This window comes from Vanellus vanellus, assembly GCF_965231255.1.
Source record: "Vanellus vanellus genome assembly, chromosome: 2".
In the NCBI taxonomy this organism is placed as follows: domain Eukaryota; kingdom Metazoa; phylum Chordata; class Aves; order Charadriiformes; family Charadriidae; genus Vanellus; species Vanellus vanellus.
The window spans coordinates 694,663-716,931 of NC_138906.1; the positions used below are offsets into that span (position 1 = coordinate 694,663).

At 64.7% G+C, this 22,269-nt stretch overlaps 2 protein-coding genes across 2 annotated transcripts; both read left to right on the forward strand.

The window, feature by feature from the left end:
* Positions 1–94: 94 nt before the first annotated feature.
* Positions 95–8,281, forward strand: LOC309669143 (uncharacterized protein; the record flags this gene model as incomplete). Its single annotated transcript, XM_082479746.1, has 5 exons — positions 95–311; positions 1,477–1,640; positions 3,405–3,513; positions 4,175–4,288; positions 4,648–8,281. 5 exons carry the CDS (start codon positions 95–97, stop codon positions 7,389–7,391), a joined length of 3,348 nt encoding a protein of 1,115 aa, XP_082335872.1. The 3' UTR covers positions 7,392–8,281.
* A 3,520-nt stretch (positions 8,282–11,801) lies between these two features.
* On the forward strand, positions 11,802–12,663 carry LOC309686445 (uncharacterized protein). Its single transcript, XM_082499141.1, has one exon. It carries the CDS (start codon positions 11,867–11,869, stop codon positions 12,653–12,655), a length of 789 nt encoding a protein of 262 aa, XP_082355267.1. The 5' UTR covers positions 11,802–11,866; the 3' UTR covers positions 12,656–12,663.
* The last annotated feature ends 9,606 nt before the right edge of the window (positions 12,664–22,269 follow it).

Sequence of the window (22,269 nt, forward strand, 5' to 3'; positions counted from 1 at the left end):
GCCGGTGCCGGGGAAATGGCGGCGGGGGGGAAATGGCGGCGGGGGGCGGGGGACGCTCTGGCCCACCGCGGGGGGAGGGGGGGAACACTCTATGATGACGCCGGTGGGCGCTCTGGCAGCGCGCCGCGCGGCTCGATGGTGCCGGCAGGGGGCGCTGCTGACGGCCCCGCGCCTGACCCGGAAGTACTCTCGCACAGCGGTGGGCGGGGCCTCCGCCGCCGCCGCCACCGCCTCCTCCCGCCGCCGCCGCCGCCGCCGGGCTGACGTCATCGCCACCGCGACGTCATCGCGTGGCGGGACATCGTCCACCCGTGAGTTTCCCCCCGGGGGGGGGGGCGGTGGGGGAGGGCTGCGGGCCCTGGCGGCGGCGGCACGGTGAGGGGCCGGGCCTGGGGGGCTCCGGTGAGGCCTAGCAGGCCTCGAGGCCCTGCCCGCACCCCTGCCCGCACCCCTGCCCGCACCCCTGCCCGCACCCCACCTCACCGCAGCCACACCAGCTCCATAACCGGCCCCGGGGAGCGATGCAGCCCCGTTAAGCTCAGCTGACGGGATCGTCAGCGTTCGGTGGGACTTAACGATCAGGGGCTTGGCGTGGCGGAGAGCCGTGTCCCACGGGACGTGTCCCCTCCTGATGAGCCTCCGCACCGGAGGATCCCAATACACGGCACGCCACCAAGAGGGTTGGGATCCCGGCTCCTCTCGCCAGCCGGGCTCCAAAAATTAGTTCTAATTAAGCTCAAGTGTTCGTCAGAGCATCCCGAGCGCTGCCAGGGCTTTTAAAGGGTGATGTGGGACTTGGCGCGTGGACACCGTCACCGCGCTAGCCCCCTCCTCCAGGCGCCGTGCCCTGCGTGGGGTGCTCGGAGAGGAGGGAGCAGAGCCGGCGCCTCCCGAGAAGGCGGGCGAGGCGTTTCTTTCCCACCAGAATTGGGCAGAAGGCGTTTTTCTGGTCGACCTCCGACGGGGTTTTGGGGAGGAAGGTTGGTCGGGGTGACCCTCGCTTCCACCGAATCATAGAATGGTTTGGTTTGGAAGGGACCTTAAAGATGATGTAGCTCCAGCCCCCTGCCCTGGGCAGGGACACCGTGGGGGACACCAGGGACTTCCCTGCAGCATGGCAGCGGGCCGGGCTGTGCCTTTGCCTTTGCCGGGCTGGCTCCCAGCTGCCGGGAGCTGCAGTTCCCCGTCCCGGGGGCCACCGGCAGCGCTCGGCGTGTGGTGACAGGCCTCTCTGCATGGACTACAAATCCCAGTAGCGCTGCCTGCGCTGCCTGCGGGGAAGCTTTTACTGTAAACAGAGTGAATCCGGGCCAGACCCCGGGGTCAGCGCCTTCCTCTCCCCTAAAATAACTGGGAGGAGGAGGAGGAGGAGGAGGGATACAGACGCCAGCGGAGCCTCTCCCGAGGCGGCTGAGCTCCTCCCAGCGTGCCGCGCTGCTTTCCCCGCTCACCGGCTCCTCTCTCTCGCCCTCCCAGGGACCCGCAGCAGCCATTTGGAGGAAGTCGGGGGAAGATCTGAGACGGTGGCGGAAGGCGGAGGGGAAGGAGAGCCGCCGCCCCGCGCTCTCCCCGGAGCTGATGTCCTCTCCCCTCGCCGGGCGGCCCCGAGGGGAGCCATGTCTGCAGGGGGAGCGCCCCAGGTACACGCGGGGTTGGGGGGGGGGGGGCGCAGCTTCTCCGTCCCTGGGGAAAGGCCGGAGCGGGGCCCGCTCTGACCACGTCCCTCTGCGGCAGAGCAGAGCTGCCGGGGCAGCCAGGAGGAACCCCTCTTTCATCCCGTGACATTTTGGGGGGGGCCTGTTGGGGTTTTCCCAGGGGCTGGGAGCTCTTCTGGTGCTTTTTTCCTCATTTAGAAATACCGACGCCCGAGGAGCCGCGTGAGGCCCTGCAAGACTTTTTCTTTTAAATTGGCGCTTCTTAAAGTTACGGCAGCGCGGGCTGGGCTCCGTGTCTTCCGCCATCTGCTCTCCTTGCGCTCCTGCCAAGCTATGGAGGGGTTTTGAGGGAAGAAGAGAGGAATCCTGGGGCGGATTGGGTGTCGAGCTTCCCGGGAGAAGCTGCGCTGGCTCCTTACAGAGATTTCCTCCTTCGGCCCTGATCCTGGCTGGGTTGGGAGTGGGGCTGGGTGGTCACACCCAGGCGAGGGATCCGCTTGGGAACCAAGTGATCTCGTTAGAGGGGGTAGTGAGCGTGTGGCTTCAGCCCTTTGTGAGCTCCGCTCGAGCGTTTTTGTCAAGCGATGCTCTCGTTGATGAGGAAACTGAGGCACAGAGGAGAAACAGCTTTTCCTGTGCCGAAAAAGTCAGTGGCAAAGCGGGAGGTGTCACCATGAGTCCCTGTCTTGCCTTCCTCCGCCCACCTGCTCTGCCTGCATCCCACTGCTCCTGCTCCTTTCCTGAAGGATTGGAGCTGCCTTTCGATCCGCCGCGTTCCGGGGCTTGGGGGCAGCAGTGCCCGGCATTGTGCCTGGTCTGCCGGGCAGAACCAGCACTTCCATCCACCTCCTCCGGTGCCGGAACAGCTTTTCCCAGCCATCCCCAGGGAAGAGGGCCTGTGATTTCTACCGGCAGCGCTGCTGTGGATCCAGAGTCCAAGAAGAACACCTTGGTGGTGATCCCGCTGAGCCAGGACCCCTCGGGGGCTCCCTGAGGGCCCGGGTGTGTAAAGTGTCATCTCCGGGCAAGGTGCACACCTCGCCGTGGGTCAGGTCTCGCTGGAGTGGCCCGTGGGTGCTGATCCAAAAAGCCCATCACCCGTCCTTCAGACCACAGAATCATTTAGCTTGAAAAAGACCCTTAAGATCCTCAAGTCCAACCGTCACCCCAGCACTGCCAAGCCCACCACTAACCCATGTCCCTCAGCACCACGGCTACGCGGCTTTTAAATACCCCCAGGGATGGCGACTCCACCACTGCCCTGGGCAGCCTCTGCCAGTGCTTCACAACCCTTCCCGGGAAGAAATTTTTCCTCATATCCAACCTAAACCTCCCCTGGTACAACTTGAGGCGCTTCCTCTTGTCCCATCGCCTGTCCCTTGGGAGCAGAGCCCGACCCCCCCTCGCGACCCCCTCCTGTCAGGGAGCTGTAGAGAGCGAGAAGGTCTCCCCTCGGCCTCCTCCTCTCCAGGCTGAACACCCCCAGGGCCCTCAGCCGCCCCTCGCAGGACTTGTGCTCCAGACCCACCACAGCTCTGTTGCCCTTCTCTGGACACGCTCCAGCACCTCAATGTCTGTCATGTCGTGAAGGGCCCAAAACTGAGCACAGCACTCGAGGTGGGGCCTCACCAGTGCCGAGGGCGGGGGGACGAACCCTTCCCTGCTCCTGCTGGCCAAAAAACCCAAAGAAACACGCCCAAAAAAAGCAGTGGCGATCTGCTGAAACGCTTCTCCTCTCTCCTGAACCAGCCTGCCCACGCCCTGAACCTGCTCCCTTACCCCAGGCTGAGCGAGGTGCCGAGAGCCGGACACGAGCTGGATGCTGTCGGTGCGGAGATCCCGTCCGACCCCTGCACAGGTGAGCGCCGAGGACGGCACCGCGCCGGGCAGGCTGCGCCGGCATGGGAGCAGGGCTTGTGGATGCGCTTGTGTGTTCTCCGGAGTACAGCCGGTCCTGCGGTAACACCCAAGTCCGACTGACTGCCGGCAACGGTCTCCTCTTGACCAGGGTGGGGGGGTGTAAAGATCGTATGTAAATGTATGCAAATGTGGCACCGCTGGGAGGAATCCCCAGCCCAGGGAAGGTCCTTCAGCCCCTCCGCCAGCCCGGCTCCTCTGCTAAAGATGGAGACTCTTCTGCTTGGGAGGGTCAGGTTGGAACTAAAGGCATTTTTGCGGTAGCCTTTGAAATCCGATCATAAAAGCGTTGCGCGGGAGCTGAGGATACCCGGGTGAGTGTGCGAAAGACCACGGAAAGAGTCGTTTTCCGAGGAACGGCCCTCCTTCCCACCTTTCGCCTCACTGGGAGGAGGGAGCCTGGTGCTGGTATTTCCTTTTATCTTTAATTACACTTCAGGCAGCAGAAGCTTAAAATAGATGAAAGCGATGCCCCCCGGCTTCGTTAATTTTAGCTTATGTGTGAATTAAACGCAGGCATCTCCAGCGTAACGATGGCTATGCCGAACGCGTGTTTTGCAGTGTGACAGTTCATGGTGACCAGCTCTTATCCCTCCAACCAGGCTACAGATTTTTCAAGCCGGGTGGTTTGTTCGGTATTAAGCAGTCGGAGGAGCCGTACGCCGAAGGCCAGCAGATGCAGGAGGAGAGCAAGATCCTCGTGAGCCCCTGTGCGGGTAGGTGCTCCCTGTGTCCCGCCGGAGGCTGTGGGAAACCGGCCTTGGCGGGGAATGTTCCTCTTGTGGGTAAAAGGCCATTTTGGGCCAGTTTGCAGCCGTTTTGGGGCAGTCAACGGCAAGTTTTTGCTATCGCTGGTGGTGTCAGCGCTGCTGGTGGTGAGGCGGGGGTGGAGCGGGGTCTGGGAAGGGGTCTGATCCTTTAGGGTGTTATAAACTGCAATGACTTAGTTTTAGGCGGCCCTGTGAGGAGCGGGGAGTTGGCCTCGAGGATCCTTATGGGTCCCTTCCAACTTGAGGTATTCGGTGATTCTGTGAAAGACTCTCCAATTAACCTCTTGACTCTTTTTGACATCTAGTGGAGCCCGGTCGAGTGAACAAAGTCGAGCAGCCTGAGGAGAAGCCCGGGGCAGCTGCCGGCTCCCTGGAGCTGTATCCCGCAGCCGCCAGCAGTTCCAGCCGCTGGTTTCATGGCGGGCAGCGCGCGCCCGAGCGGGCGGGCGTGGAGAGAGACGGCGCCGCCGGCCTCAGCCCGCTCTCCACCCGGGTGGCCTGCTGGGTGCCGCAGCTCGGCGCCGGCCCTTTCCGCTGCGCCCAGTGCGGGAAAGGTTTCCGCCAGAAGCAAAGCCTCATCACTCACGAGAGGATCCACACCGGAGAGAAACCCTACAGGTGCGGGGATTGCGGGAAGAGCTTCAGCCAGCGGCCCAACCTCCTGACGCACCGCCGCGTGCACACGGGGGAGCGCCCCTTCCCCTGCGCCCAGTGCGGTAAGAGCTTCAGCCAGAAGGCCAACCTCCTGGCCCACCAGCGCATCCACGCCGCTGGGGAGAAGGCGCTGGCGGGCGGTGAGCAGGAGGACGGGGCTTCCAGCAAGCCGAAGCTGCGATCCCAGCAGAGGAGTTACCAGGAGGACACCCCTTTCGTCTGCCCCGAGTGCGGGAAGAGCTTCAGGCAGAAGCCCAACCTCATCACCCACCGCAGGATCCACACCGGGGAGCGTCCCTTCACCTGCTTCCTCTGCGGCAGGAGCTTCAACCAGAAGACCAACCTGGTGACCCACTACCGCGTGCACACGGGGGAGCGCCCCTTCGCCTGCACCCAGTGCGGCAAGCGCTTCACCCAGAAAACCAACCTGGTGACGCACCAGAGCACCCACACGGACCTCCGGCCTTACCCCTGCGGGCAGTGCCAGAAGTGCTTCAAGGACAAAGTCTCCCTCAAAGCCCACCAGAAGACTCACGCCCCGCGCCAACGGCGCTGCCCGGGCCGCAGCCCCGCCGCCGGCCTGCCCTACGGCGCTGCGCCCACCCTGCTGCAGCCCGGGGGGCCTGAGCAAGAGGGGCCCTTCAGCCCCATGCCGCCGCTGCCCGTTCAGAAGATCCCCGAGGGCCAAGAGCTGTACTCGTGCACGGAGAAGAGCTTTCCCCAAAAGGAGCCGCTCCTGCCGCACCAGCCAGCCCCGCTGGGCGAGCAAACCTTCCCCTGCGTCCAGTGCGGGGAGGGCTTCTGCCAGAAGGTGACTCTCCTGCGGCCGCAGCACGGCCCCGCCACCGAGGCTCCCGGGGGCTGCGCCGCAGCTTTCAGCCACGGCCCACACCTCCTGGGGCATCTGGGGGTACAGCCCGTCCTGGGGGATGCCACCCCCCCGGCTCCTCCGGCCCCCGGAGCGGAGAAGCCCTTCATCTGTAACCAGTGCGGCAATAGCTTCGGCCTCTGGCTCTCCCTGGTGGCCCACCAGAAGACCCACATCGGGCAGAAGTCCTACCCGTGCCCTGAGCACGAGAAAAGCTCCGGCGACGAGCTGTCCCCCAAAGCTCCCCAGGAGAAGCCGGCGGAGGGGAGAGCCTGGGTGTGCCCCGAGTGCGGCAGAAGCTTTGCCCAGTACGAGCGGTTGGTAAAGCACCGCCAAAACCACCGGGGCAGAGGGCCCTACCGCTGCGACGTCTGCGGGAAGAGATTCAGCCTGAAGACCAACCTGGTGACCCACCAACGCATCCACACCGGCGAACGCCCCTTCACCTGCGGCGTCTGCGGCCGCCGCTTCAACCAGAAGGGCAACCTGGTCACCCACTACCGCACGCACACCGGGGAGCGCCCCTTCGCCTGCACCCAGTGCGGCAAACGCTTCGCCCAGAAGCCCAACCTCATCGCCCACCAGAAGACCCACAGCGGCAGGCAGCCCTTCACCTGCCTGGAGTGTCCCAAGCGCTTCAAGAGCAAGCTCTCCCTGCGGGTCCACCAGCGCGTGCACGCGGCCGAGCGGCCCCAGAGCGAGCCGGGCCAGGCCGCCGGCCTGCCGACCCACCCGGGGAGCCCCTACCCCTGCTCGCTCTGCGGGGAGACCTTCGAGGAACACGGGGAGCTGCAGCTGCACCGGCAGGGCCACGCCGGCGAGCGACCCCACGCCTGCGCCGAGTGCGGCAAGCGCTTCCGGCAGAAGGTGAATTTGGCTGTTCACCAGAGGACCCACACCGGCGAGCGGCCGTTCCGGTGCGCCGAGTGTGGGAAGGGCTTTAGCCAGAAGGCTCACCTCCTCCGGCACCGCAGGACGCACGCCGGCGGCATCCCGTCCGCCTGCTGCGAGGGAACCTGCCCGGCGCACCAAGAAGAGCCGGAGGGGAGCGGCGCTCCCCTGGGAAAGGCCTCCGAGCCCCCCGGCATGCTGCTGCCCCCCTGCTCCCGCGGAGCCGCTCACGGAGCGCTGGCTCGGGAAGAGCTTCGGCCGGCGGCACAGCCCCCCAACAGACCGGAGAGCCCCTCCGGAGCGGCAGACATCCTCCTGCAGCTGATGCAGGAAGACCATCACTTGGTGGCCGGCTCCCACCACCCGCAGGAGGGACCGGCGGGTCCCTGTCCCTGTAAATGCGCCGAGGGAGGAGAAGGTTTGAGCCCGAAGCCGCCGAGCCTGCCGCCGCAGTGCTGCTGCGCTGACTGCGTCAGCCAACGGCAGCTCCTCCTGAAGCCGCAGCCCGATTGCCGCGCGGAGCTCTGGGGCAAATACGGTGGCTGCGGCAGAAGCTTTGAGGAGAAACGAGTCCTGAGAGTGCCTGAGAGAGCGCACGGTGAAGAGAAACCCTCGCCCTGCCCCAGCTGCTTGTAACGCCCGCGCCGGCTGCCGAAAACCCGCGCCGGCTGCCGAAAACCCGCCGGCGGGCGAGGGACGGGACCTCATCGCTCTTGCACTAAAAGACACCAAACCTAACGAGGCGGCGGCTGGCGCCGGGGGCCGACCGCTGACCAAACCGGGACAGTGCCGAGGGAACGGCACGAGCCGGGAGTCGCGGTGCCTGCCGGGACGCGCTGGTGGTGGGGACTCGGGAATAGCGTGGTGGATTCGGGAAGAGGAGGCTCAGAGGACCCCACGGGCGGGTATCGGATGGGGTGAAGCGGGAAGTGGACTCGGACACGCTTGCGTCAGCTTTCTGTCTCATCGACATACCAAATCTAACGAGGGGATGGAGCTGAGGAGCGGTGACAGGACCCCGGATCCGCGGCGTTTGTGGCTGCACGGACCGTAGGGAGCGGGAAGAGCTCAGGATCCGGGATCCGTTGGCTTAAAAACCGCTTCCATCGTGCAGCAGACACGTTCGCCTCCGGGTTCAGCGGGGCGACGTGCAGACCCAGAGACAGCCGTGGGGCGGAGAGGGACCTCCGTGGGTCGAGACCCTCTCCCACAACCCTCCGTCCTTCTCTTCCGACCAGGATGTCGTTCCGCAAGGACGTGTTTGGGATGGAGAGCCGAGACCAGGAGAGCTGGGGAGAGGCGCCGGGGCCCTTTGTGCCTTGGAGGTGACCTCCTGCCGCTGCTCCCCGGCCAACGCCGCCGGATCCGGCCCGCAGCTTCCCCGGGAGTGGGGGTGAAGCGGAGGAGCTGGGCGAGCACCGGGAAAATGGGGAAACAGCCAGGAAAACGGCCTGGAAGTGCCTGGGCTCATCTCTGCTTCCGAAAGGGACCCGGGAGAAGCCTCTCCTCCGAGCCCAGAGGGGCCGTGCAGGGTGATGGGGGGTGGGGAAGGGGGGGGGATGTCGCTTGTGCTTCTCTGCTTGCTCTGTGGATAATTTTTCTGCCTCGCAGCTCTTTCTGGTACTCAATTAACTTCCAAATAGGTAACGCAGATGCGCCGGGGGAGCGGGAGCGGCCGTGGGCTGCCGGAGCCGGTGGCGGTAGCGTGTGGTGACCCCCGGCAGCAGCGCGCAGGCACCGGTTGCTTTTCTGCCGTCTCCGCTCGCCCGTCGGTGCGGCCGAGCCCGTGGAGGCGAAGCCGTGTCGTCGGGCGTCTGGGGAGGAGCTTTTATAAAGGGGAACAACGCGCTCGGGGCAACAGTCTCGCTTCGAAACGCGCTTTATCCGAAAGGGGAAACGAATCTCTGCCAGAGGCGGTGGAGGGAAAGTCTCGTCCCGTCGCGGCCGTCCCGTGTGCCATCGGCCGTGGCGCGGGCACCGTGTCCTGCTCCGCTCGGCGGTGCTGAGGGCAGAGAGTGTGGAAAACGCACGGGACGGCGTCACCAGTGTTGTGCCGCTCGCCGCCAGCGCCCAGCTACCCGCCTGCGTTTTGGGGGTGAATCCTAAGGGGTGTCACCAGCCCGGGGGGGACACCGTGACGGTCACGACTGGACCGGCGGGTGGGAATCGCCTGGCAGAGGGGTCCCGGCACCCGAAATCTGGCAGAGCGGGGTGTTCATCCTCACCCGCTCCCCCCTCCCCGGGGCAGACACGGCGCCCTCCACCCCTCCCCTCCGCTCCAGCAGCATTTCAGGTCATTGCAATTCTATTTTTTTGAGGTTATTTAAAATAAAAGCTTTCTCACAGCAGGCTCCCGCCTCCTCTCTCCTGGGAAGCGCTCGCGGAGAAGGGGATGATGGCGTTGCGGGACCCAGAGGAGCTGCGGCGCTGCGCGTTCGTCCCCGCGTCCGCTTTGCTCCTCTCCTTTAGTTTATGGTCGTGCCGCCGGCAACACCGCGTGCCGAAGTGCTGCTGACTTTGCCATCTCAGAGCAAAAAGCTCTGATAGGAACAAGGAAAACGTATGGGATTGGCAGCAAAATGGTGATTTGTAGCACTTTTTAGGGATGGGGAACCGGACAGGCTGGAGAGGTGGGTCCGCGTGAACCTCATGGGGTCCAACGAGGCCAAGCGCGTGGTCCTGCACGTGGGTGGGGGCAACCACCAGTGTCCCTCCAGGCTGGGGATGGAGGGATGGAGAGCAGCCCTGCTGAGAGGGTCTTGGGGGTGCTGGGGGGGGGAAAGCTGTCCCTGAGCCGGCAGTGTGCACTGGCAGCCCAGCGAGCCCCCGGCACCCCGGGCTGCATCCCCCGCAGCGTGGCCAGCAGGGCGAGGGGGGGATTGTGCCCCTCTGCTGCGCTCTGCTCTGCTCTGGGGAGACCCCCCCGCAGTGCTGCCTCCAGCTCGGGGGCCTCAGCGCAGGAGAGACATGGAGCTGGTGGAGCGGGACCAGAGGGGGCCCCGGAGCTGCTGGGAGGGCTGGAGCCCCTCTGCTGGGAGGACAGGCTGGGAGAGTTGGGGGGTTCAGCCTGGAGAAGAGAAGGCTCCGGGGAGACCTGAGAGCCCCTCCCAGTGCCTAAAGGGGCTCCAGGGCAGGGGGTGGCACTGGATGAGCTTCAAGGTCCCTCCCAACCCAAACCATTCCATGACCCCACGAGGGCCGTTCCCATCACCTCTCCCAGGCTCATGCTCAGCTCCTTCCCTCACCCCCCATGCTCCAGCAGCAGCCCCGCGCCGGGTGAAGCCCCCCGGGTGGTCTCAGGGCTCCGGGAGGCTGCTGGGGGGGGGGGCAGAGAGCTGCCGCTCCGCTTCCACCACCGCTCGGGGACAGATGTCCCCCATCCCACAGCAACCCCCCCACGGCCCCACCGCCTCCCACCAGAAAGGAGTGACACCAGCCCACCCGTGTCACCCCCGGCCACGGGGACACCCGGGTCCCACCGCAGGGTGAGTTCGAGGTGGGGGGGGCGGCAGGACCTTGGGGGGGGGCTTCAGTTGGCCTTGACCCGGGGGGCAGCGGGCACTGACTCCCCCCCAAGTTTGGGCTTTCCTTGGGCAGCCGGGCCGGTTCCTCTGGTTTTGGGGCATTTTGGGCCAGATCCAGGTTGGGGGGGGGAGGAATGACAGTTGCCCATGGGTCGAGGTGGGGGGAGCATCATTTGGAGGGGGGGGCAGGTTGTCCCCGGGCAGGGGGGGGCTCGGGGGGTGGTGGTGGTGCCTCTCGGGGGGGACAATGCTGCCGGGGGGTGTGTGATGATGCTCAGGGGGGGATACTGGTGTGGGGGTGATGCTATGGGGGGGGGACGATGCTGGGGGGGGAATGCTGGGGTTGAGGTGATGCTGCCGGGGGGGGGGGGGGGGGGCGGATACTGGAGGGGGTGGAAGCTGCTGGGGGGGTGTGATGCTGGGGGGGTGGATGATGCTGGGGGAGGGGGTGATGCTGCCCGGGGGGGATATGGTGCCGGGAGGGGGGTGGGGGGGGAAGTTGCTGCTGGGGGGGAGGTGATGCTTCCGGGGGGGGGGGGGGGGAAGCTGCCAGGGGGGGCGATGCTCCCGGGGGCGGGGGATACTTGGGGGGGCGGGGGGATGCTGCAGGGGGGAGGGTGATGCCGGAGGGGGGGTGATGCTTGGGGAGGGATGCTGGGGGGGGAGGAGGGGGATGCTGGGGGGGGGATGATGAGGGGGGAGTGCTGGGGGGGGATGCTGCGGGGGGGGGGTATGCTGGGGGGGGCGGATGATGTTGGGGGGAGGGATGCTGGGGGGGGAGGGGGGCGATGCTGCCGGGGGGGGGTGGGGGTGGGGTTGATGCGGGGGGGAGGAGAGGATGCTGTGGGGGGAGAGATGCTCCCGGTCCCGGTCCCGCCCCCCCTCGGCCGAGCGATGGGCGCGGGCGGGGCCGGTGCGTCAGCGGGGGGCGGGGCCAGACGGGGCGGGGCGGGGCGGGGCGGGGCGGGGCCGGCGGGACGCGGCGCGGCGGCGGCGGCGGCGGATCGGGCAGGTCAGCGGCGGGGGGGGGGGGGGGGGGGAGGAGGAGAAAGACACACACCGGGGGGGACCCCCGGGGGAAGGAGGGGGGGAGCCCCCGGGGGAAGGGGGGAGCGGCGCCGGGGACCCCCCCGCGGCGGCTCCGGGCGGGCTCGGCCCGGCGCACTGCGGCGCAGCCCCGCTCCCCCCCCCGGGGGCCCCCCCGGGGACCCCCCCACATCCTCAGCCTGGGCCTGGACCCCCCTGGGCAAAGCCACCCCCCCCGCATCCCCCAAGCCCGGAGCCCCTGCCGGTGTCTCACTAGCCCACGGCCACCAGGTCCCGGCGGGGCACGCGTTCCCGCTCCGGTTGTGGCCGAACCCCGACACCTTCATCCCCGGGGCTCCTCACGCCGTGTCGCCGCCGTCCCCCATAGCGGGAGACCCCGGTGCCACGGGCACGGCGGGCGGGTGGGTGGGATCGCCCGAGGGGGTGGGTGGGTGCTGGTAAACCCCAGTTTGACCAGTTCCCGGCGGTGCCGGCAGCCGCAGCCACCCCTGTCCGCGCTCCCCAGGGATGCGGGCGCGCTGAGCCCGGCAGCGGGAGCCCATGACGGAGCTGGCATCGCCCACGGGCGAGAAGCCCTTCGCCTTCCCCGGCGGCGAGGAGGGCCTGGGGGACGAGAAGGCGCTGGTGATCCACAGCCAAGCGGAGGAGGAGGCGGAGAAGGAGTTCAAGTGCATCCTCTGCGGGGAATGCTTCGGCCAGCAGCCCAGCCTCGCCCGGCACCAGAAGCACCACGCCGGCGAACGCACCTTCATCTGCGCCGAGTGCGGCAAAGCCTTCAGCCTCAAGCACAACCTCATCATCCACCAGCGCATCCACACCGGGGAGCGTCCCTACCAGTGCGGCGTCTGCCAGAAGAGCTTCAGCCTCAAGCAGAACCTGCTCACCCACCAGCGCATCCACAGCGGCGAGAAGCCCTTCTCCTGCCAGCGCTGCGGGAAGCGCTTCCGCGAACAGCGATTCCTCCTCAACCACCAGCGCACCCACGCCGAGGACCGGCCCGGCACCGCCGGCGAGGTCCAGCCCGGCGGCAGCCGTTCGCCGGAGCCGCATGAGGCGGCCGGCGGCCCCTTCGCCTGCGCCCGCTGCGGGAAGGGCTTCAGCTGCAGGAGCAGCCTGGCCACGCACCAGCGCAGCCACGGGGGCGAGCGACCCTTCTCCTGCCCCGACTGCGGCAAAACCTTTGGCCAAAAGGGCTCCCTGAAGATCCACCGGCGCACCCACACCGGCGAGACCCCCTTCGCCTGCGCCCAGTGCGGCCAGAGCTTTGCCCAGAAGGTCAACCTCACCGCGCACCAGCGCACCCACGGGGCCGAGGCCGCCCTCACCTGAGCCCCCCCCCCCCCGCCTCCCCTCCACCACCTCGGCACCCCCTGCCCGCACCGGCCTCCCTCCAACCGCCCGTCCCGGCAGTGCCCGTGCCACCCCCCTGCCTTCGGGGGTCCCCCTGCGGCCCCCCCAGCCGGTTCCCCGCCGAGGTGCTGCGGGACCACCCGCATTCCCTCCTGCAATTCTGTCCCCGGGGGGGGTTTGGGGTCACTCGATGCTTTCTGGGGGTTTTGGGGTGCGGGACGGCCCCATCGGCACAGTGCAGGGAGCTGCCGGCACGCTTGCTCGGGGCGCACAGCCTGGTGTGGCCGTGCCCGGCATGACCGGGCGCCAGCACCCCCAGCTCTGCCCGGGAACCCCCTCGGCTGCACTCCTCTCCCACTTCCCATCCCTCGTCCTTCTGCTGTGGTTTTTTCTCCTGACGGTCACGAGGCCGGTGCCGGCAGCACCGGGAGCCTCTGGCCATGCTGTCCCCCGCGCCAGGAGGAGCCTCGCGCAGCCCGCGTGGTTCCCCGGGAGCCCGTCCTCCCCTTCACCCGGCACTGCGGCGGCACAGCCTTGTGCTGCAGCTTAAACCCCCTGGGCCAGAGACCATGGAGGAGGAGGAGGAGGAGGAGGAAGAGGAGGGAGGCTTCCCCACGGCATCCCCACGCGCCCCCTGCCCTGGCTGGCGCGGCTGCGGTCCGGCCCTTCCCCACGTAACCCATGTGCCAGCGCTCTGCTGCGGTGAGGCAGAGCCCCCCGGCCCGGGCAGCGCAGAGGTCCCGGTGCAGTGCCGGCAGTGAGGAGCTGAAGGACGACCCGGAGGCGGTGGGGAGCACCCGGCCAGGAACATGCGCTGTTGGGGTGGTGGGGAAGACTGCGAGCACCCGGCGGCTCCGGAGACGTGCCGACACCAAACTGTGGCCAAGAGCCGGAGCACGGCTGGGAGAGGTGAGCCGCAGCCGGGACGGGAAAACCGCCGTTCTGTGGCGTGCTGGGGGCGAGTGGCTGCCGGTGGGGAGCGGTGCATGGCACAGTCCCGGCTCCCAGTGACGGCAATGTCCTGGCTGCTGCCAAATCCCGAGGGAGCTGGGCCGGGGCTCCCTCCCGCAGACCCCCCGCACCCTCGTGTCACCCCTCGTGCCATGCCGTGGGCTCCGGGACGAGCGTCCGGGCTGAGCGTCCCCACGGAGGGGAACACGTGGCACTTTGCGACACCCCGGCCTTCGCCCCACACCGGCAGCACTGCCCGTCCCCGGGGCAGGACCCTCCACGTGTGTGAAAACAAGCCGGAGCAGCAGAAACCAAGCATTTTCCAAACCCAGGGATTTTTCCCCAAAAAACCCCACGTGTTGCTCTGCACAGGTTGTCCTGGCAGGCGCCGCGCTGCCCGTGAGCTTCCCCTCGGTGCCGGTGCCCTCGGACGAGAAGCCAAGCCCCCCACCCCGCGCTGCCCCGTTCCCCCCCGCCGCTTCCTTTGCCGCCGCTGTGTGGGAATGCCGGTACTTTGATGTGTATCATTAAATGAATTAAACTTGGAAAAATCCCACGTCTCCATCTCGCTGGGAGCTCGTGGAGCCCCTCCAGGTCCCCGCGGTCCCCCGGGTCAGCCCGTCGCCGGGCCGGGGGAGCTGTGCCGACGCTCCCGCCGGTGCTCTGACCCAGCCGGGGTCTCCTGGAGAGCAAATGCAAACACGGGAACACATATTTAGCAAAAAAAAAAAAAAAAAACAACAAATTATATTCTATGTTTATGGTTCACGATGTGCCGTCAAGCTGGGAACCGCGTTTGAGTGAAGGCTCCAGGCGCTGTGCCGTGGCGGGGGCTGCTCTGCCGGGGCTGGGGGCTTCGGGAGCAGCCGCAGCCGCTGCTCGGGTACATCGAGGCCGCCCCTTGCCGAGGACGGAGCCGTTCGGTGTGACCAGTTCCGCACCGCCGGCGAGCAACGGGCATCGTAGCCTCACTCCACGCAGCACCGGCTCCATGCGGCTCCTTCCTCGCCGGCACAGCCTGGTGGGGTTTCTCCCCCGTGAGTGGGCGTTTGAGCCTCGTGCCGGCCACGGCGGGGTCCGCTCCCGTCTCCTGCTCACTTTTCCGCGCTCTCTGGGCTGCTGAAGGCCCCATGTCGCTTGTGGGACAGTGGCGGAGCGAGATGCCGGCTCACCGTCCCCAGCAAGCCCCTCGCAAGCACCCGTCCCGGCCTCTCCGTGCCCGTCTGCCGCTACCGCGGGGCTCGGTCACATCCCACCGTGGGGATCGGCAGCGCCTGTGCTGCGCCTCCGTCTTCCCAAGGGAGGGATGGAACTGGGACAGGCGGTGGCCAGGAGCAGGGAAACCCCCAACGTGAGCCCTACATGAGCTTGGGGATGACTCCGCGGGCTCAGGCCAGGTCTGGTGGCCGGTGCCATGAGCCGGGGCTGTGCCACGAGCACAGCCACCGCCGCCGGCCCAGCCGTACACAGCCCCGTGGTGCTTCTCGTGCTCGGCACTGGCATTTTGAGGATAACGTGCCGGACGGGGTTCCTGGTGTGGTTTACACGGCAGACATGGGGCATTTGCAGCCAGTGTGGGGAGCGTGGCCGAAGCTCTGCTGCCGGCGCGTGGGCTGCGGTGAGCACGGGGCTTCCCTTGCGGCACATCCCGGTGCCCTTCGGTTCTCTCTGCCCCACACACCCAGGCGGCACGGTCACCGTCCCGGCACTGCCCCGTCCCTCGTCGCTGCCGGGCTCTGCCCCCGCCGCCCACACTGGTTTTACGGCGGCGGTTCCCCTTTGCCCGACGCTCACCCTTCCACAGTCACCGGCGCAGAGCACACACGCCACCGGTGGGGAAAATCACCAGCGGAACGGGGCCCCTGCACAGCACCGGCACCCCGGGCTGTGCCCATGGTGGGGGGCAGCCCCATGTCCTGGGGTCCCTGGGGTCTCCGGGACCGTGTGGCACTCAGTCTCTGGAGCTGCTGGATCCTGGGGATCCCTTAGTCTCTGGGGTCCTTGTGTCCCTGTGTCCTGAGTCCCAATGTCCCTGACACCCCATGTCCCGATGTCCCTGAGAGCCAGCGTCCCCGTGTCCTGGGTACCAACATCCCTGTGCCTCAGGTCCCAAAGTACCTGACACCCAGTGTCCTGATGTCCTAAAATCTCAGGTCCCAATGTCCCTGTGTCCTGTGTCCTGATGTCCCTGAAACCCGCTGTCCCCATATCCCCATGTCCCCATGTCCCCATGCCCCAGATTGATCACTCCCCACACCAAGACCAGGTGTCACAGCTCCGGGAGCTCCGTGGCAGGTACTGGGGACCAGGGAGGGGGACAGCGTGTCCTGGAACCTGTCTGGCACCCAGACAAGGCCACGTCCCCACGGCAGGTCCTGTCGAGCCACAGAGGCAGTGGGGGGACATGAAGAAGCAGTACGTGGGTCACACCTGCGTGGATGGGAACGAGGGACCATCCCCCGGCTGCAGAAGTCACAATGATCTGAGCCCCCAGGGAGGTTTCGGGGGAAAACCCGCAGTGTCAGAGGACGGGACACCTGCCCCACCAGCGGGACATCACCGCTCCGGCGCGGAGATCCCACGCGTGGGCAAGGTCTCGCTTTCTCCTTCCCACCCCCTTCGTTTCCAGTAACAGGGGCTGAAATTCGGCCTCTTCCCCATTTCTCTGTGGTTCGGTGCTTTCGCCGGGGCCCCGTCACCGACATCCTGCCAGGCCGGCGGAGCCGCAGACGGCTGGGAACCCCCAGAGGACAGCGGGGCTGCGGTGGCCTCAGCCAACCCGGGCTGGCTGGCACGGCACCAGGAGCATGGCACAGGCACCCACGGCGGTGTGCCGAGGTACCGGGAGTGCTGCAAGGGCACCAAACAGCGGCATGCGGAGGTACCGGGAGCACGGCATAGACATCGACGGCAGCATGTTGAGGTACCGGGAGTGAGCCAGGACCACAGAGCACACCAGTCCTGCCCACCCCACAGCTTTTGTTTCTAATCGTCACGTCAGACGTGCGGCTGCGAGCCGGAGGTTTGTGGTCGGCGTGGGTCACGCCATGGGGTGAGGAGAGAGGCGGGCAGGAAGGGGGAGGCTGTCTGATGAGCCTTCCCCCGTGTCTGCCGCGTGCTCCGGCTCTGCCCTTTTAGGGCCCATCTTGCTGCAGCCCCAGCAGCGTTTCGGCACCCCGCCACCCCGTACCACGAGGAAGAGCCGGTGCCATGTAGGGTCTTCGTGCTGCCCCAGCCGCAGCACGAGGACTTTGCCATAGGCTGCCAGTGCCATCGCCACACACGGGGCCTTCCCGGTGGCTCCAGGAGCCTCCAAGGGGACATGGTCTCTGCCACCCTCCATCTCTCTGCATGCTCCCCCAAAAAGGAGCCCGAGCCCCAAGACAAGCCTTGCTCCCGTGGGCAGAGCAAGACGCCGGGCAGCCTCGCTCCATGCGCCGGTGGAGAAGCAGCAGGAGAAGGGACGAGCTCCACGGCTGCAGGGGGGACCTCCCGCCTCGGCGCCAGCCCCAGCCAGGCAGCACGCAGGTACGGGGCTGGAGGTGCAGGGGAGGGAGACATGCGAGGCTTCACGCTGGCTGGAAGGTATTTTTTGGGGGGGAGGAAGGGAGGCCAGGCATGCCCGGGCAGCCCGGAGAAGCCGCACAGGGAGGGAGCTGGTTTCTCCTGGCTGAACTCCTGCCTGCACAAAGCCTGTTTCGCAAGCAGGACTACCCAGGGGGGAGCGGGTTGTGCAAGAGAGCGCTTCAAGTGTCCCCAGGGGATGTTACCGGTGTCCCCAACTGCGCCAGACCCCCCCAGACAGCCCCGGGGAGGGTCTCCTGGGGGGACAGCCCATGCGGACACCTCAGGGACCTGCCACAGGCAGCGCCGTGGCACTAACGGGAGTCGTGTACATCTGCTTTTGTCCATCCAGCGTGGCCATGGCCATCCCCCATGCTCCCACGCCCACGCTGCCCGGGGACGGCGAGGGCTCGGGGCTGAGGCTCCTCCTGGTCGGGACGAGCGGGACAGGGAAAAGCGCCACCGGGAACACCCTCCTCGGAGAACGCGTGTTCAAGTCCAAGTTTGCGATCGAGCCGGTGACAGTGAGTTGTGCGCAAGCGTGAGGGCGCTGCAGTGGTGAGGACATCACGGTCGTTGACACAGCCGATATTTTTAATCCAAGAGCTGCCATCAGTGAGGCGTGCAAAGAAATTACTCATTGCATCAGGCTGTCCTCCCCAGGCCCCCACACGCTGCTGCTGGTGACCAAGCTGGGCCAGTTCTTCAAGGAGGACGAGGAGGCCATGAAGAGACTGCAGGAAATTTTTGGAGCTGATGCTCTGAGGCACACGATCATCTTACTCACCCATGCAGAGGACCTGGTGGGGAGGTCGCTGCACGATTACCTGCAGTATGGCGGCAGCGGAGCGCTCCAGGACCTGATCCTGCCGTGCGGGAGCAGACACTGCGGCTTCAACAATGGAGTGGTCGGTGCCAAACGGGACCAGTAGGTCGCCAAGCTGATGGAGATGGTCCACCACATGGTGCGGGAGAACGGGGGCAAGTGGTACAGCAATGACATGTACCGGGAGTCCTCTTTAATGCAAGAGAAAGTGGAGTATCACGTGGGGAGGTACGAAGCAGAGAGGAGAATGAGGGAGTGGTCCAGAGCTATGCCGTGCAGTATAGTTGTGGGTTGTGGGATAATTCTCCTTGTTCTTGCTCTGTTTTCCCCGAGTTTCCTTATTTTTCCTTATTCCCGTGTTTTGTGGTAGTGATGAATCACAGAGTCATAGGAACATGAAGGCTGGCAGGGATCTCTGGAGACCATCTAGTCCAAACCCTCTTCAAGAAGGGTCCCCCAGAACCGGCTGCTCAGCACCACGTCCAGTGAGGTTTTGGACACCTCCAGGGATGGAGTCTCCACCACCTTTCTGGGCAGCCTGTGCCAGCGCTCAGTCACTCTCACAGCAAAAAGGTTTCCTGATGTTTAAATGGAATTTCACATGTTTCCGTTTCTGCCCATCCGCTCTCGTCTTGGCACCACTTGGTCTCCGTCAAGTGAGGACAGGATCCCCTCAGCCTCTTCTTCTCCAGGTGGAAAAGTCCCAGCTCTCCCAGCTTCTCCCCATCTGTCAGATGCTTCCATGCCCCAGTCCTCTTCGCTCCAGCATGTCCACGTCCGTCCGGTGCACGGAGCACTCTGCTCCACTGACACGTGCCAGTCACAGCATCCCGGACTGGTGGGGGTCAGAAGGGCCCTCTGGAGCTCCCCCAGTGCCACCCCCCGCCAGAGCAGGGGCACCTCCAGCAGTGGCACAGGACACGTCCAGGCGGGTTTGGAATGGCTCCAGAGGGGGAGACTCCCCCCCCTCTCTGGGCAGCTGTGCCAGTGCTCTGCCGCCCGCACGGGAGAGAAGTCCCTCCTCAGGTTGAGGTGGAACTTGGTCAAGTTTGTGCCCGTTCCCTCTTGTCCTAGTCTCCAGCCCAGGAAGTCCCCATGTAATTACCACATATTTCTGAGGGAGATTATAAACTAGAATACTTCAAACCCGCCATGCCCGGCCTGGCGCCATCCCACCGTGGTGCCACGTGCGGCCCCGGGCACCCCAATTCACTGCTGTGCATGCAGCCATTGCTGCCACCGCTCTTGGAGGAGCCACCAAACACTTGACTGTCATGTGCGATGGGGAGGAAGAGGAGGGATGGCGAAAGACCTTCGCCGCCAGGCCGGGCACGTGAGGGTGGCTGCGGCGGCCGCGCTGTTCCTCAGGCCAAAGCGGTGCCTGCCCCAGGGCACGGTGTTGCGACCTGTCACCCTTCCCCTGCCGCCGGTGTCCATCGGGGAGCTGCATCTGGGGTCAGCCGGGCAGGGGACGTTTTGTTTTCCTCGCCAGGTCAGTGAGATGAGGGAAGAGGCACGCAGACAGCCTGGGCGCTCCGGCAGGGCTTTTCCATCAACGCCTGCGGCACTGAGGTCTGTCCCCAGTGTCTTGGGGCTTTCAGCGCTGTCCTGCAGTGCTGGTCCCAGGGGTACGGGCATGGGAGAAGACAGCGAGCTCCTCCCAGCTCCGGGCCAGCTCATCCGGGTCTCCTCTGCAATGCATTTTCATTACAGCAGCCTCGCCAGAGCCACCGATGCCTCGAGGGGCAGCAAAAAGGCTTCGCGGAGCTGAGAGCATCAGCAAAGCAGTGGGGTAAAAGAGGGGGGTCCCTCCGAAGGGTCTCACTGCTGGGTGGGCAAGCGATGGGTCTGTGCGGGGCCGTGGCGGCAGCCGGCACCTGCGGTGGCTCTGGGAACAGCACTGGGGGTGTTCGCTGCTCCCGAGACCGGGAAAGTCCAGCAGGAAACCAGCCCGGGGTGTCAGCCCCAAAGGTCCCGTGAACAGGCTTTTCCCGTGGATGCAGCAATAATGAATATAACTGCAGATAACAAAGCTCCGGCGAGGGAAGGGAAGCGAAGATAACCTTGGCTTTGGCACAAAGGGCAGCTCCCTTTCCTCATCCCTGTCCCATCCTCCCTAACCATCCCACACAGCCCAGGTTCTCCCAGAGGGAGGGAGGATGCCCTTCCCAGGACACCCCCTCGCAGTGCGGCGCCTGCTGAGTCTGCGGGGCTGAAACTCCTCTGCTCCCTGGGGAGCGGGGACCGATCGTCCTCCACCTGAGCCCCCCGGGACTCAGCACCGCAGTGAAAAACAGCCGGGTAAGGAACCAGCCACAGCCCTGGTCAGAGCTGGGAAAGGCCATCGTAAAACCAACAGACAGAACAAACCATAATTAAACCAAACCAAAAAAAAAAAAAAAAAAATTAAAATATGGGGCAAGTATTGCATTTCTAAATCCTGCAAGATAAGGTCAGCCCTGAAGCGGTCAGGCAGTTGGACTAGATGGTCATTGTAGGTCCCTTCCAACTGAACTATTCTATTCTACTCTGCTCTATTCTATTTTTTCTATTTCTAGTCTATTCCAATTTACTTTCTGCAAAATAAGCAAAGAATTAAAAATGGCTTAAATAATCAGAAAGTATGTGAAAGACTCATGTGACAAGTTTAGAGGTAAATAGATTTAAAAACTTCACTGGAGTAAAAATAAAGGAATTTCCTTCTGAAAACATTCCGGCAGGAGAGAGAACTGCCTTTTCCTTCTTTTGACCAGGATATTTGTAGGGTGCAGATAACCATGAGAAGTTAATGCTCCTGTAACGACCCACTGTGTTCTACCAGTAAAAACAAGGAGCTTATTAAACTACCATTATGGAAATGCAATCAAAATTTCCACCTCTGCAGACTTTCAGTTCTCATTTGGAAAGAAATATTGGCCAAGCCTTATTCACGGAAATCAGAACCCACACCCTAAAAGCAGGTATTACAACTTTTTTTTTTTTCTTTCTTTCTTTTCTTAACCCTGGCATAACAGCAGCAGAATTTAAAACAATTTACCGCAGGCACCCGCGTGCTTTGTCCCAGAGTTTGAATTTTGCAGCTTCTGATGGTTATGGATGTTCTTCTCCAGATAAGATGGCTGGAGTTTAACCGCTGCCTGCGAAGTGTGGCAGGGCACGTTAGAGAGAACGTGTGTGGGAGGAGGTTTCTCCAAATTGCAGATCAGCCGTGCTGAGCAAACAGCCTCGTATCGGCTCTCACTGCTCTCCTACAGCAGAGACTGCGCTGTCATCACAGAAGTACGGAAAATATCACCTCCTCCCGATGGGATGCGCTTTCTTGGGTACTTCTTCTCCCCACTGCTCTGTGCCCGCAGCCCACGCATCAGCTCTGCCTTCCTCCTCCACACGCGAGCAGAGCTGCCGATTTTCCCGGCTCATTGGACTGGAGAGGAGGTTTTTACTAGAACAAGTTTTGGCTTCAAAGTTGCCAAGTTGGGTGTGCGCATACCAAAATGGAAAGGCTATTCACGAAGTAGCCGCACCTCCGGTGAGGCTGGGCACTGGAAAACCCTCTCATTTCCCATGTGAACGCACTGAATCCTGAGGTCCATCTAGTGGCTGCTCCCTGAAGGCAGAGCTGGGGGCGATCCTGAGATTAGGGGGCCCACGGAAGGGGCCGAGCGGGGCGCAGATGGAAAGAAGAGGGTGCAACCATTAAACACCATCCCCCGTGGAACCAGGGATGGAGCTCGGCACTGCGGGAACTCTCCGGTCTCCTGCCACCGGCGCCCAGTCGTGGTCCTGCTGCCACAGGGATAAGGAGGAGCTGTGCAGAGGGGGCTACGGCACAGACAGAGGTGTCGATAAGGCATAAGCGGACAACGCGGCCCAATTCCCAGAGCAGAGGGAATGGGAGGGTGACTGGGTCCTTTCCACCGCCTCTGTCGTAACCAGGGGATGCTGCAAAACTATCCCCACACAAGAGATTGATGCAACACACGTAAACTCCACCTGAAAAATAACCGGAAAACTGGGGGGGGGGAGGAGGATGCAAAGGGTTCTGTGTTCATGCAGAGAACAGCTGAGGGCCCTGGGGACGTTCAGCCTGGAGAGGAGGAGGCTGAGGGGAGACCTTCTCGCTCTCTACAGCTCCCTGACAGGAGGGGGTCGCGAGGGGGGGTCGGGCTCTGCTCCCAAGGGACAGGCGATGGGACAAGAGGAAGCGCCTCAAGTTGCGCCAGGGGAGGTTTAGGATGGATATTGGGAAGAA

Bases quoted from the DNA above. Each gene is read 5' to 3' on its own strand.
- LOC309686445 (XM_082499141.1), top strand. From the start codon at position 11,867: ATGACGGAGCTGGCATCGCCCACGGGCGAGAAGCCCTTCGCCTTCCCC.